The sequence below is a fragment of the Hippocampus comes genome, unplaced genomic scaffold, assembly GCF_001891065.2.
Source record: "Hippocampus comes isolate QL1 unplaced genomic scaffold, H_comes_QL1_v1.1 scaffold393, whole genome shotgun sequence".
In the NCBI taxonomy this organism is placed as follows: Eukaryota; Metazoa; Chordata; class Actinopteri; order Syngnathiformes; family Syngnathidae; genus Hippocampus; species Hippocampus comes.
The window spans coordinates 75,095-86,942 of record NW_017805831.1 but is presented as its reverse complement, the minus strand read 5'-3'; the positions used below and the strand labels follow the sequence as shown (position 1 = coordinate 86,942).

The following is an 11,848-nucleotide window of genomic DNA, read 5'->3' as shown; positions in this document are numbered from 1 at the left end:
CCGATTCTGAGCAGGTGTGAGCAAGGTCAAGACCACGGACTAATGGAGCTTAGTGACAGATACCAAACACTTCCCATCCGCACACATTTATTACGCACGCATTGTTCGTGCGCGCTCACCCACACCCGCACACGCACCCGCACGCGCACGCGCACACATTGTGGTCTTAATGGTTTTTTGCGCATGCACATTCTGGGCCAACCACATTGCTCACATTCACCTTTTTATCATCTGCCAGGTCAAAGACAACACAACCGGAAACCCCTCGTGTGCGTGCGCGCGTGTGCACGTGTGGGCAGGCATAGAGTTCTGAATATGCCTGATCAAAGATGACATCATTTGATGGTGAATAAATATGGCAAAGGACATGTGAGGGTTGTCATGGCGATTGACAGTTTTGCCACTCACAGGAAATGAAAGGAAGTCATGGATCAAGCCGAGCAAAACATGGCATCTGCTTCTATTGAGTCTGAAGACGAAAACGTCACCGCTGCGCTTTTGTCCTCGAGACGAAATGTTGAAAAATGCCCAGTCTGGAAGCAACGCGCTCACGCGGCGGAAGTCCAGGCTAGCGTGCCGCGCAGGTGCGTCCCTTCAACGTGCTAACTTGGCAACAGGCCGGCGTGTCGTGCGGGTTTCTTGCACATGCTAACTCCACTGACGAGGGGTTCCCCCCCCCCCACCTCGCTGTTTCGGTGTTGTTTTTTTTTTTTCCAGTTGCCGCAATCATGAGGGCGTCGTGGCCACAAAGGGAAAGGCAGCCGATGTTTTTCTCGAAATCCGTTTCCGTTCAAAGGTTGGAGCCCAAAAGAAGATGCGCTTTCTTCCGAGCTTCCCGTCGTCGCGGATGTCATTCGCCAGCGTCGACGGGCGGAACGCGTCGGCGCGTCGGCGACGCGTCAGTAGTCGTCGTAGCGGAAGGCGTTGCCGTAGCTATAGCGATAGTCGTAGGCGTCCGCCCGCTCCGTTTTGGTCTGCACCACTTCGGGCTGAAACGAAAGCGACTTGATGACTCCGCCGGACTCCTCCGTCACCTTCACCTCGGCCGAGTACGACGACGACGACGGCTCGTCCAGCGGGGCGGAGCAGCCGGGGAGCCCGGACTGAGCTTTGGGGCACGACTGGTAGGCGGCGCCCTTCGGACACGGCTGATACGACACCTGAGGGGCAGCGGCACAATCAGCGACGTGCCATCGATCGCTCGGCAACTTGAAACGGATCAAATCTACACAGGTCGACAAAGTCGCGTCGGCATCGACGGCGCCGCCGCGTCTCCGTCGACTCTTATAAGGTCCGGGATGTCCGACGTCGAGCGGACGCCGAGAGCGAGGATCGAAGACGGGCCCGCTCAAGTCCGGCCCCGGAGAGCCCCTACGAAACCCGTTTCCGATGCCTCCCTCCTCCAACGCGCCCGATTCAAACGATCGGGATCCTTCTCGGGCTTCCGCAAATGTGGCCGACGAGCCGCTCGTTTGAATCGAGCCCGATGGAGGATGGCGGACGGTGGTCTCGAGGACCGGACTCGGGCGCCCCCGAACAAAGATCCGGCATTAGTTTACGCTCACGTCGACTCGGGACGGATCCAAAAGCGACTCTTGTGGGACGCGGGACAGTTTGACGCATTCCGGACTCGACGCGGATGGACAAATATCAAAGATGCTTCCCGACGTTCTGTTGGAGGCGACTGACTTTGGTGGTGGTGGTGATGATGGTCTGCAGCGCGGCCGGAGAAGCCGGGGGGTTCCCCGGGTAGCGGCAAGGATAGTCCGGGCCGTAGTAATGGTGGTTGTCGCCGTAGGGACCGGAACTCTTCAGGAGATCCTTCCAGCCTGCTTTCGGATCCAAGGAGGACGACGACGACGACGACGACGACGACGAGAGAGGAGCGGACGCCGAGGACGTCGGACCACCGAGGACCGGAGCCACCCTGCAAATGGCGACATCGGGTTTGACGCGTTCACGCCGCCGGGATACGCCGGAACGGGCGTCCGGCTAACCTGGGATCGCAGAATTCCGAGGTGACCGGGTAGGAAGGCGCGGTCAGGTAGCCTTGGAACTCGTACCCGGTTCGACCCACGTAGAGTCTGGGACTGGCCGTCTTCTGCAGGCCGGCGGCGGAAGGCTCTCCCAGCGCGTTGTGGTGGTTGTAGTAGGGTTCCGTACTTTGGAACGCGGGGTAATGCTGAGGGAAACTCGGCTCGAGAAAGGAGATCCGGTCGGCGGGCTCGACGCAGGAGAGCAGGGCGGGGCCGAGAGCCTGGACCCGCCACCGCCGCCGCGACGGCGACAAGCACGATGACAAGAAGAATAAGCGAGGAGACGACAACGACTCGGAGCGCTCGGTCCTCGTCTCGGTCTACCTGGGATTCCACGAGGCGTCGTTTTGGCGCGAAGGGCGGCGAGCTCACTCGTCTTTTGACCGAACTTCTCCTGGCCTCCGTCTCGGACTTGGACTCCGGTCTCGGATGGTCGTGAACCCCTTTGGCCTGAAACGGCGCGGTAAGAGAAGCGCAACCCCAACGGGGAGAGCGGCCAGCTGAAAATCATCACATGGCGTCCCGTTGACGCCGTCGCGACCTCCGCATCGCACGCATCGCAGACCTGGAAGAAGATGGCTTTTCCGTCCACCCTCCAGAAGTTGGTGACGGGGTAGCCGCTGTGCCCTCGACACGGGAGGAGCTCCAGAGTGCCGCCGCAACCGGGACAAACTTTCTCTGGAGCGCAACGACAGGAAAGCGCGGCTTCAACGGGGCTCCCGCGCGCCTCGGGGTCGCCGGACGGACGAGCCTTACTCTGCTGCTTCTGCCGCGCCTTGTCGCAGATGGCGGGCCGCAGCTGCAGTCGGGAGCCGTCGGCGAGCGCGCAGCCTCGGGAGCACACCACCACGCCCAGGCAGGACTTTTTCAGGATCTGACAGTTGTGGTTGTTGGTGTTCCTCATGGCCCAGCCCGACAGGTGGCGCTGCGCGTTCTTGTCCTCGGCTAAAAACAGCGTCACCTTGGCACATTTCGCGCGGCCTCGCGGGATGACATCGCGTTCGCTCGTTTCTCACCGCTGTAGATGAAACGCACGTAACCGTCCGTCCACTCCTGGAACGGGTCGAACTGCTTCGCGTCCTGCAAACAGTCGTTCGGATTTAGCCGGATCGAGAAGGATCTTAGCCGGCCGCCGTCCGTTTCCGAGCGCGCTCGCGCTCGTTCGCCTCGCGGGCCAACCGCGAACGATCCGCCGCTCTCCTCGAGTCGGACGAACTTGACGCCGCTCGCTCCGCTCGTCGCAAACGGAGACGACGGACTGCTCGCCGGTCGGCCGCAAACGCAACAAAAGCATCCACGTTCCATTTTCAACCCCAAGATATTGATCAGTCATGTGCTGTGCGCGTGTGCGCATGTGCGTGCGTGCGCGTGTGTGTGTGTGTGTGTGTGTGTGAAACGCATATCTACGCTTGTTGTTTAAACACTAAAAACTGGTTTTTGTATTTTTGTTCCCAGTGAAACCAAAACACTTGCGTACGCACACACAAACACACGTACACAACCCTCCCAAAAAGCATTTTGTGTGTCAGATGTATTTTAATGAACACTTCATCGAAAATGTATTTCATTGTTGATTGTCATCCTAAATGGATGATTCTGAATTCTGCAATCGTGACGACATGAAGAAGAAGAAGAAGAATGAGAGCAAAACTGTTGGGGAGACAACATGACAATTCTGTCACCGTACAGCGAGAATGCCGATGAGCATTTGCCTCTTCATTTCAAAGCAAAAAGGCAAATGAATTGGGGAATAAAATGCTCACCAGATATTTCAGTCGTTTTTTTTTTTCCTAAGTGAGAGACGCAAGTAAACTTTCCTCGAGTTTTTCGCAGTGATCCGCTCTCAGGTTTTACGAATCATAAGAACATGCAGCTAGTACATATCAATATGGTTGGTTTTCTGAAAGGTCGTAGCTCGAGATGACAACGCATAGCGAAAGCCGTTTTGCGCAAGTTTTTACAGGTCAATCTAAAAAACAAAAATGAAAATATTTCAAAAAGCTCGTGTGCTTGAAAAAAGCGACGACATGAATTAAATTAAAAAAAAAGGCCATCTGTGATTCAACTTTGCTGTTGACCGAGGTTCGCTTCAATATTTTAGTCGTTTGGTGTTTTGAGGGAGAATTTGTTCTTATTTTGACCTCATTGCGGACAAGCGCTGCGTTGTTCTGGTACCACATTTTCGCTCGATCAATCAATAATTGGTAAATGCTAAAAAATGAGAAAGTGACGTCCAATGACCTGAGGCAGTTTGGGGTCGTTGATGTCCCAAGTGGACTTCATGCCGAAGGAGCACACGCAGTCCGCCTCTTGGCGATCCTCGGCTCCAGACATCCTCAAAGCGCTCCTCCCGCTCCCGGTCTCGCTTCTGGTCCTGATCGCGATCCCGCTCCTGCTCCTCCTGTTGCTTTCGGGTGCTCGGTGGAGCGACTTTGGAGCGCGCGACAAGTCCGGACTGCAAAAGTCCTCAAAGATGGTCGAACATTGTTGTCACTGCAAGTCGGCTGGCGATTCACTTGCAACCAAAAAGAAGGTGAAACACTCAACGCGCTCCTGGCTGGGGGAGGGACCTCTGCCCTTGTGTGTGTGTGTGTGTGTGTGTGTGTGTGTGTGTGTGTGTGTGTGTGTGTGTGTGTGTGTGTGAGAGAGAGAGAGAGAGAGAGAGAGAGAGAGAGAGAGAAAGAGAGAGAGAGAGCATGTAGGGATGTTGTGGAAACAAAGAAATGTTTCTCCCAAAACAAACAAGTCATTAGTCATCAATTACAGAAAGTGAGTGTGCGCGTGCGCGCTTGTGTGAAAATGTGTTACAATGTAGCCGTTGGACAGAAATGGTGTAAAGTGAATGAATTTCTCATCCTAAAAGTTCTTGAAACATGTTTGACACACTGACGTCTTCCTGAAATGTGTTCAGCCACTCACACACCCGCACGCACGAACACACACAATCGTCATTCATGCACTCTTGCCTTCAGTGGATGTTTGTCCGCTCCGTAAATGTAGCCTAGGTATGAAATGGATCTTGTGCATCTTAGCATTAGCATCCTCTCAGGAAAATGGATTTGTGCACGTCATTGATATTTTGTCACGTTTTGCGCGGTGGTCGTCGGAGTAGGACCCCAAAAAGCAGGAGGCAGGGAGGAGCAGGGTGGAGTGACCGAAATGTATTTCACAAAAAATACACACGGGAGTACAATGGAAAAAAAAAAAACACGAAGTCGAAGTACTCCCCAAAATGCCGGGAAATCACAAGGAACAAACCAAACTAGGACAGGAAACAAAACATGACAGCGGCACACATTCTGCTCACATACTCGCAGCTCACAATGAGCCAACGAAGAGCGACACAAGTCGGGGAACTCAATACAAGACAAGTGACGAGACGAGACGACGAGAAACACGTGGACAAGACAAAAAGGCTCGAGGGAGCTCATTGGCGAAACACGGGGGGGGGGGGGGGACCGGCAAACAGACATGGACACTGACAACGAGAACAGGTGGGCACAAAAAAGGGCACATGAGTTGACAAATCCAAACGCAAGCAGACAGAAACAGAACATTTGGGACTCATTGCAATCAATCAATCCGCCGTTCGATGGGAAGCGGAAGACTTGGAGCGAGTTCATCCTTTGGTTGCTCACTGAGCCGAAGTCTCACGCGAGGACGTCTTCGGCGAAGAACGCTCGCGTACTCGTCGTGGCGTCACCACGACCGGACTTTGCTCAACCAATCCTAAGAACGAGGGTGACGATCGAAGGGGCGTCGGGAAGAAAGTGGGAGGAGAAGCGTCCGCCAAGCCGGTGAGCGAGGCGAAGATGAATGAAAAGGGCACGAAAAGGGTTGAAGGCGAGCGACGCGTCCGCCCTCCTCCGCCACCGCGCCGTGCGCACGCGCTAACTTGCCGTCGAGGCTCTTGTCAGACCCTTTTGCGGTGGTTCGCTTGCAACGCATCCGTTTTGGGGTTTTTGTTTTTGTTGTTTTTTGCCGTCTTGCGTTTCTGTACTTTGCTGCCGTTTTTTTCAGGCTGTTAAAAGTGGCGCGCACGTTGCGGTGATTGGCGGCGGCCGCGTATAAAGAGCGCCCCCGCACCACAGCAACGACCTCAACGAGCCGCAGCTGCGAGCGCCGCCGACTCGCCGTCATGGTACGAAGCGACACGGTTCCGTTCCCTCGCCTTCGAATCCTCGTTGTCGCAATTCTTTTCGCCTTCCGCGTTCCGACTCGTTTGCGCGTTTCGACGCGACGGTGCCGTCAAAGGCGTCCGGAGCGACGTCGCGAATTCATGAAGCGACGTCGCTTTGCTTTCAAATGACCCGCGTCCATCCTGGTCTTCGGCAACTGCCAATCCGAGTCGGACCGAGCTTGGCGAGCCTTTTGCTCGACTCTTAATCGGGTTTTTCTGCTTTTCTGCTTCGTTTTGGGCGAGTGCGCGTCAAAGCACTCGGGGAAAGTGAGGGCTTGAGCGCCGTCTGGTGGTGCGTGTGAGCAAGACAAGTGGAAATAACCGTCTCCAAAGATGCATCCGCGATGGTCACGTGTTTTTCATATTCCCCCCCATCAAATCTTAGTCATTTTCATGACTCGGCATTTGTGAATTTTCAGTTCTGCGCGTGAATTGTCCAACGCGCATTTGCGGGTCAGCGGACGGACGCGCGCGTTTCTTTTGGGCGCAAACAACAAGCCGTTTCCAATCGGCGTCGCGGTCGCGTGCCGTCGCCGCGGAACCAAATGAGCGGTCCGAAATATGTGTCAGATGGAGATGGAAATGGAGGCGTGCCTGTCTCGTGGAGACTCGTCTCGATTGGCTCGCGTGCTTCGTGACGAAGGCGTGAGCGGGAGCACGCTCGCCCAACTGGGCCAGCTGGTCCGCAAGGTATCGGCCGCGCCCGCCCCATGCGCCCCCGTATCATCATCATCCTCATCCTCCTCACCTTCCGTGACGCGCAGCAGCTGAGCTTGGCCGACTTCGGACGAGTGGACGTGGTCTTGAAGTCTTTGGAGATTCTGGCGGAGGACAGAGACCTCAACGAGACCCTGGTCGGTCTCGGAATCGCACACCAAGTAAATGTGATGTCTTCTCCGTCCGGTGAACGGCCCGCGCCCCATCGGCGAACGCGACGTCATGATGCGGTGACGGTTTGGGCCAGGTGGTGTCTTGGTTCCAAACGTTGCGCCAACTCTTGACCTCCCGAGCCCCGAGGAGCTCGGCTCAGCTGCGGCCCATCGAAAGCTTCTACGACTTCCTTCTGGTGAGCGGCACGACGGGCGCGTCGGGGCCCGCCTGCGTTTCCGAGACCGCGCCTTTTACGCCGCCTGTCTTTCAGGTGCTGAGCCGCTCGCATCTCCCAGGTTGGTCGCGCGAGAGTTTCCGCCATATGGAGTCGCGCGGGACGTCTGATCTGTGGCCGTCTGTCCGTGTGCTAGCCTTAGAGCTGTCTTTGACCCTTTTGGAACTTCTGCTCACGCTCCTGGAATCGCAACTGCACTTCGGTGTCAGACTCGAGGTAACGGTGGATTATTACGAGCGGTATATTGTTTTTGTCGTCGTCGTTTGCGTTTGTGGCGGTCAGGCGGTGAGAACGTTCAACAGCATCCTGGATTGCCTGAGCCGAGATCAGAGGAGGCGCGTCCAATCGGAGCGGATGCTCCTGCAGACCATGTGAGTGCTTTGACGTTCTCCAGCTTGCCGCGAGTACGCGCGGACTCATCCGGTTGACGTCGGGCGCGTCCGCAGGCCGGAGGTGGCGGCGACCATTCAGACGGTCGGAGGTGAGTGGGGCGAGCCGTCACAAATCCAGAGAGGCCGACCGCGGGTCTGACGAACGACTGCGTTTTGTTCCGCACCGCTGTGGCTGCGGCGGAGATGGAGTCCGGCGGCAGTACCAAACGGGAATCCCGTTTGTTTGCTGGGATCCTTTGTGATCCCCGCGACGCCCCGCCACGCCACGCCCGTTGACGTGTGCGCTTGTGTTGCAGACTACGAGCTGCAGGTCAGCCTGTCGGAGGCTTTGTGTCGTCTGACTCCCAGGAAGGAGCGAGCCCAGCAAGCCAGTCGGTGGTTCTCCTGCTCCGACGTCGCCGACGCCTTCTCTCGCATCAAAGACACGGACTTTGAGGTGGTCAGTGTCGAAGCGCTCTCTCGGCCCCTGTGACGTCCGCGTCCGGGGTTCCCCACGTGCGCTTTTCCTTCGATGAGAAGGAAAAGCGCACGTGTGGCCTTGCGAGGCTCTTTGGCGATGAAGGGCAACGTGAATTTGAACAGGAACATGTCCGATCTTTTTCCGACCCGTTCGTCCATCTCTCTCTCTCTCTCGTCTGCGCGCGCCCGACCTGCGCGACTGCAAGGATTGTCGACGTTTCCTCAACTTCCTGAACAATCGTCAAGGTGACGTGAGAAGGTGAGAAACCAAGCCGTCGTCTGCGGGTGTTTGCTTTCCGCTTTGTTTGGCTGACACGGGGGTGCTTTGCGTGTCAGGGTCTGGACCTTCCCGTGCATCAGAGCCTTCTTGGAGACCACAGAGGTTGAAAGCAGACGTGACGTGGCTCAGGCAGGCGTCGTTTGGTCTCCTGTGTTCACGCCTCCTCCTCCTCTCCCTCCTCAGCTCTTCCGCCCCTCGGATGACAAACTGGACGAGTTCTGGGTCGACTTCAACTTTGGATCGCGATGCATCAGCTTTTTCATTGACCTTCCTCAGGTAGTCGCGAGCCGCGCGACCGCTCGGGCGCACGGCGTATTGCGCCCATGCGCGCGCTTGGGACTTGTTGCAGGGCTTCCTGTGGGGTTCCGTGCACCTGCTCAAGGAAGAGGTGGAGCGCTTCCAGCTCGAGGTCCAGCCGGACGGTGCGTCTCCAGACCGGCAACGTTCGCCGTCACCGGCCCGGGTTCTCCTCGGGAAGGTTTTGTCCGAGGCCCGTTCGCCTCGCAGCCTTTTCTTTCCCAGAAGGCGGCGCGGCTCGGGCGGTGCTCGGCGTCCACCTGAGCGTTCCCATCACGCACCTGAGTCGCAAAGGCCGCCGAGTCAGGCTGCTCTTCCGGCCGGAGCTGCTCGGAGAGCTAGAGGCGGCGGCCGCGAGGGTCTTCGGGGGAGACGACGACGCCGCGTCATTGCCGTCGCAGGTAGCCGCCCAAACGCCGACTAAGCTCCGAGTGATGATCCGGGGACTGGTTTGGGGAGGGTTGGGACATGTCTCCGGATTGGAAGCGGCTCGCGATTCGCAGGGCCGACGGGCCAATGAGCACCGGCGTGCGACTCGCTTCGTCGAGGTCGCGACTCGACGCGCTCGGAGTTTCGTCGGGCTTCCGCCTCGCCCTGCTTTTTGCCGCACAAAATCCCGACTTTCCTCCCAATGGAAGATTTAGGCCTTGCGACGGGCACATACTGTACGAGGAGCGTGACTTGTGACCGCGGTCTCGGTCGCTCGGCGGTACCGCGCCGCCGAGCGGACTCCGTTCGCTGCGACTTTTGCCCCCTCCGCCCCGCCGAGCGGCCGGCTCATTGCCTTGTCCGAGCAGGAGCCGGAGAAAGACTCGGCCGGCGGAGTCCGCGCCTCCCCCTCCGCCGCGAGGCCACTCGGTAGAACCTACAGGAAGAAGCCACGCGCTCAGCTGAAAGGTAAGTCCTTTCAAAATCAACCTCCTCTGCGATGGCCACCGATCGGCATCCCACCCAGTGCGTTTTGCGCAGTTCTTCCGCTCTCGTCCCCGAGCGGCGATGACGAGGCCTCGCTTCCCAAGGTAACGGTTTGATGGCATTGGAATGACGAGCGCCGACGGATGGCTTGGCCGCCGTTGAAGAAAAAGATCACCGAGTGAATGCGGTGGCAGCTCGCATTCGCAGACCCCGCTGTCCTTTTTGTGGATGATGCTTGATCCCTTCACAGACTTGTCGAAGCACAGCGGCGATGGCCTTTGATCAAGTCGTCCACTCGACGCCGTCAAAAGCATCCGGTGAGAGCCTTGGAGAACGAAGCGGCGGTCGGGAGGGAGGCACTTGAAGAGCTAAGCTTTTGGATGTTTTCAGAAGAATTGCGCTTTCCGGCTGTTGGCGCGGGGCCGCGGCTTCGAGTCCTTCAGGAAGAAAATGTGGACATCTCTCCGATGGTGCTTTTGAAATATGAAGCCTATTCTTTTTTTTTTCTTTTCCCGCCGATCAAATCAACATGGCAGACGGCTCAACTCTTTTTACTTTTCGATGTTTGCTTGCAGGAAGCGTCCCGCTTGAATCAGAAGCGAGCGGCTCCGTATTCAGGTCTTGAACTCTCCATTCCCCCTTGGGTCTCTCGTTGTATTCGCAAGTGGTGGCCTCATTCAGGATTTGAAGGGCGAGGGCGCACGACAAAGTTGCGGTTGCGGCACCGCTCCGGCCGGTGGAGTACAAGTTGCATTTTGTTTTCCACGCGCCGTCGCGCAGCATCAATTGTCACTTTTGTTTGGACCCGAGTACGGTTTGACGTCTTTCGTGGACATTCCAGATAAGCTGTGTACATTTTGAAGGAACGATGATCAGTGTTAATGATGATTCTCTTGTGCTCGGGGAAGGTGACCTGTCTGACGAATATGATGCGATGGAGAAGCCTGTAGGCGTTCAACCGGCGGGGTCTCAACCTGGCAGGCGTGAGCCTCAGGGGGTGGAACCTGCAGGTACACCTTGGGATGATGTATGTGTCGGTTTCCTGGAAACACGGTTGGCTGGGGTACGGGGGGGGGGGGCCAATGCCACCATAGAGCATCGCGTGCAGTCGTGCCCTCAGTGCTCCCGCTTGTATTTCACAAGTCTGTCAAACTCTTTGTCGTCCAGGGACACATCATAGTTGGGCTTTCCATTAGCCAACCAGAGACTGTGCAGCCCACCTCATCAGACTATCGCCTATCAAATTGTCCCTGCATTTAGGTCCTTTTTTTTTTGCCAAAGTTTGGAATGACAAGTCATGGGAAATAATAAGACAGAAAGAGTCCCCCCACCACCACCAAATGGAAATGTGAGTAGCACCAACAGGGTGCGAAATAGTTTTTGTCATTCAGCAGACCTGAGCCCACTTTGACTTGATTTTTGTGGGATTGGCTATGTTGAGACGCCACAGCTGCCTGAACGCAAAGAGCGCGTGTGACCGAATTGAGGGCCATGCGGAGCACAACCACTTTGGCATCCTAAGTCACACGGAAGATGTTATTTCCTCTTATTCCCATTGACACGAGTGGCGTTCAACATTTGATGTAATCCTGTCCGGGCTTGAGGGACCTGCCGCTAGCTCAAAAATGCTCACTCTCAATCTGATTGTCATGGGGGGGGCCGGGCTGTTAAAGGGGCATTACCCAAGGAGCCATCTGAGGAGGCGGTGGAGCCACATGACATTGAAAAGCCATCCTTGAAAGGGGAGGAAGCTGTCAACCCGCTGGGGGCGGAGCAACGGATTGACGCGACCGCTAGCATCCAAAACGCTTTTGACGTCTTCAAAAGAAACCTCGAACAGCATTACAAGGTCAGCCTTTTTTGACGACTTCATCGATTCGATTCATCTGTCCGATTTCTGATCGGCTCTTGACAAAACAGGACTGCTGGCTGAAAGTCCAAGCACAAATTCACTCGTCGCCCAAAGAATATCAGCAGCACATCATCTCGCTCTTCGATGACATCGGCCAACACCGGTACCAACGCCACGCCAAGCGCCTCGCCCTCCCCCCTTCTCCTCCCTCCCTCCCATAACATCTCCCCATCGACACTGGTACAGACCACAGTACACCTGGGGTGGGTGTGTGTGTGTGTGTGTGTGTGTGTGTGTGTGTGTGCATGTGTGTGTGTGTGTGTGTGTGTGTG

General features: G+C 56.5%; 2 protein-coding genes across 10 annotated transcripts in view; one reads left to right on the top strand and one right to left on the bottom strand.

Moving 5' to 3' along the window:
* Positions 1-323: 323 nt before the first annotated feature.
* On the bottom strand, positions 324-4,643 carry gcm2 (glial cells missing transcription factor 2). Of its 3 annotated transcripts, XM_019887528.1 has the most exons (9): positions 4,278-4,642; positions 3,053-3,116; positions 2,793-2,981; positions 2,602-2,714; positions 2,361-2,486; positions 1,998-2,257; positions 1,690-1,927; positions 878-1,160; positions 324-838 (listed from the first exon to the last, which is right to left on the bottom strand). In XM_019887528.1, exons 1-8 carry the CDS (start codon positions 4,368-4,370, stop codon positions 900-902), a joined length of 1,344 nt encoding a protein of 447 aa, XP_019743087.1. In that variant the 5' UTR covers positions 4,371-4,642; the 3' UTR covers positions 324-838; positions 878-899. The 3 variants fall into 3 exon arrangements, with proteins under 3 accessions (XP_019743087.1, XP_019743088.1, XP_019743086.1); XM_019887529.1 differs by having other exon boundaries at positions 324-989; positions 4,278-4,643; XM_019887527.1 differs by having other exon boundaries at positions 324-1,160.
* A 1,130-nt stretch (positions 4,644-5,773) lies between these two features.
* sycp2l (synaptonemal complex protein 2-like) overlaps positions 5,774-11,848 on the top strand; it is an 8,590-nt gene continuing 2,515 nt past the window's right edge. Inside the window, exons 1-22 of one of the 7 annotated variants that reach the window (XM_019887525.1) lie at positions 5,777-6,177; positions 6,787-6,906; positions 6,981-7,094; positions 7,181-7,282; positions 7,358-7,382; positions 7,458-7,537; positions 7,604-7,692; positions 7,768-7,802; positions 8,010-8,152; positions 8,379-8,431; positions 8,509-8,554; positions 8,636-8,728; positions 8,802-8,874; positions 8,960-9,150; positions 9,547-9,646; positions 9,719-9,768; positions 9,915-9,981; positions 10,055-10,134; positions 10,240-10,282; positions 10,573-10,674; positions 11,338-11,513; positions 11,585-11,679. In XM_019887525.1, the coding sequence (XP_019743084.1) occupies positions 6,175-6,177; positions 6,787-6,906; positions 6,981-7,094; positions 7,181-7,282; positions 7,358-7,382; positions 7,458-7,537; positions 7,604-7,692; positions 7,768-7,802; positions 8,010-8,152; positions 8,379-8,431; positions 8,509-8,554; positions 8,636-8,728; positions 8,802-8,874; positions 8,960-9,150; positions 9,547-9,646; positions 9,719-9,768; positions 9,915-9,981; positions 10,055-10,134; positions 10,240-10,282; positions 10,573-10,674; positions 11,338-11,513; positions 11,585-11,679 (1,880 nt within the window). In that variant the 5' untranslated portion in view covers positions 5,777-6,174. Of the gene's footprint in view, positions 6,178-6,786; positions 6,907-6,980; positions 7,095-7,180; positions 7,283-7,357; positions 7,383-7,457; positions 7,538-7,603; positions 7,693-7,767; positions 7,803-8,009; positions 8,153-8,378; positions 8,432-8,508; positions 8,555-8,635; positions 8,729-8,801; positions 8,875-8,959; positions 9,151-9,546; positions 9,769-9,914; positions 9,982-10,054; positions 10,135-10,239; positions 10,283-10,572; positions 10,675-11,337; positions 11,514-11,584; positions 11,680-11,848 lie in introns of all 7 variants that reach the window. The other 6 variants (XM_019887521.1, XM_019887520.1, XM_019887523.1 and 3 more) reach the window with 6 other exon arrangements.

Coding starts and splice junctions, on each gene's coding strand:
- gcm2 (XM_019887527.1), bottom strand. CDS start 4,370: ATGTCTGGAGCCGAGGATCGCCAAGAGGCGGACTGCGTGTGCTCCTTC. Junction 2,715..2,792: donor GGCGCGGCAGAAGCAGCAGA/GTAAGGCTCGTC, acceptor GTTGCGCTCCAG/AGAAAGTTTGTCCCGGTTGC. Junction 1,161..1,689: donor TCATCACCACCACCACCAAA/GTCAGTCGCCTC, acceptor GCTGCCCCTCAG/GTGTCGTATCAGCCGTGTCC.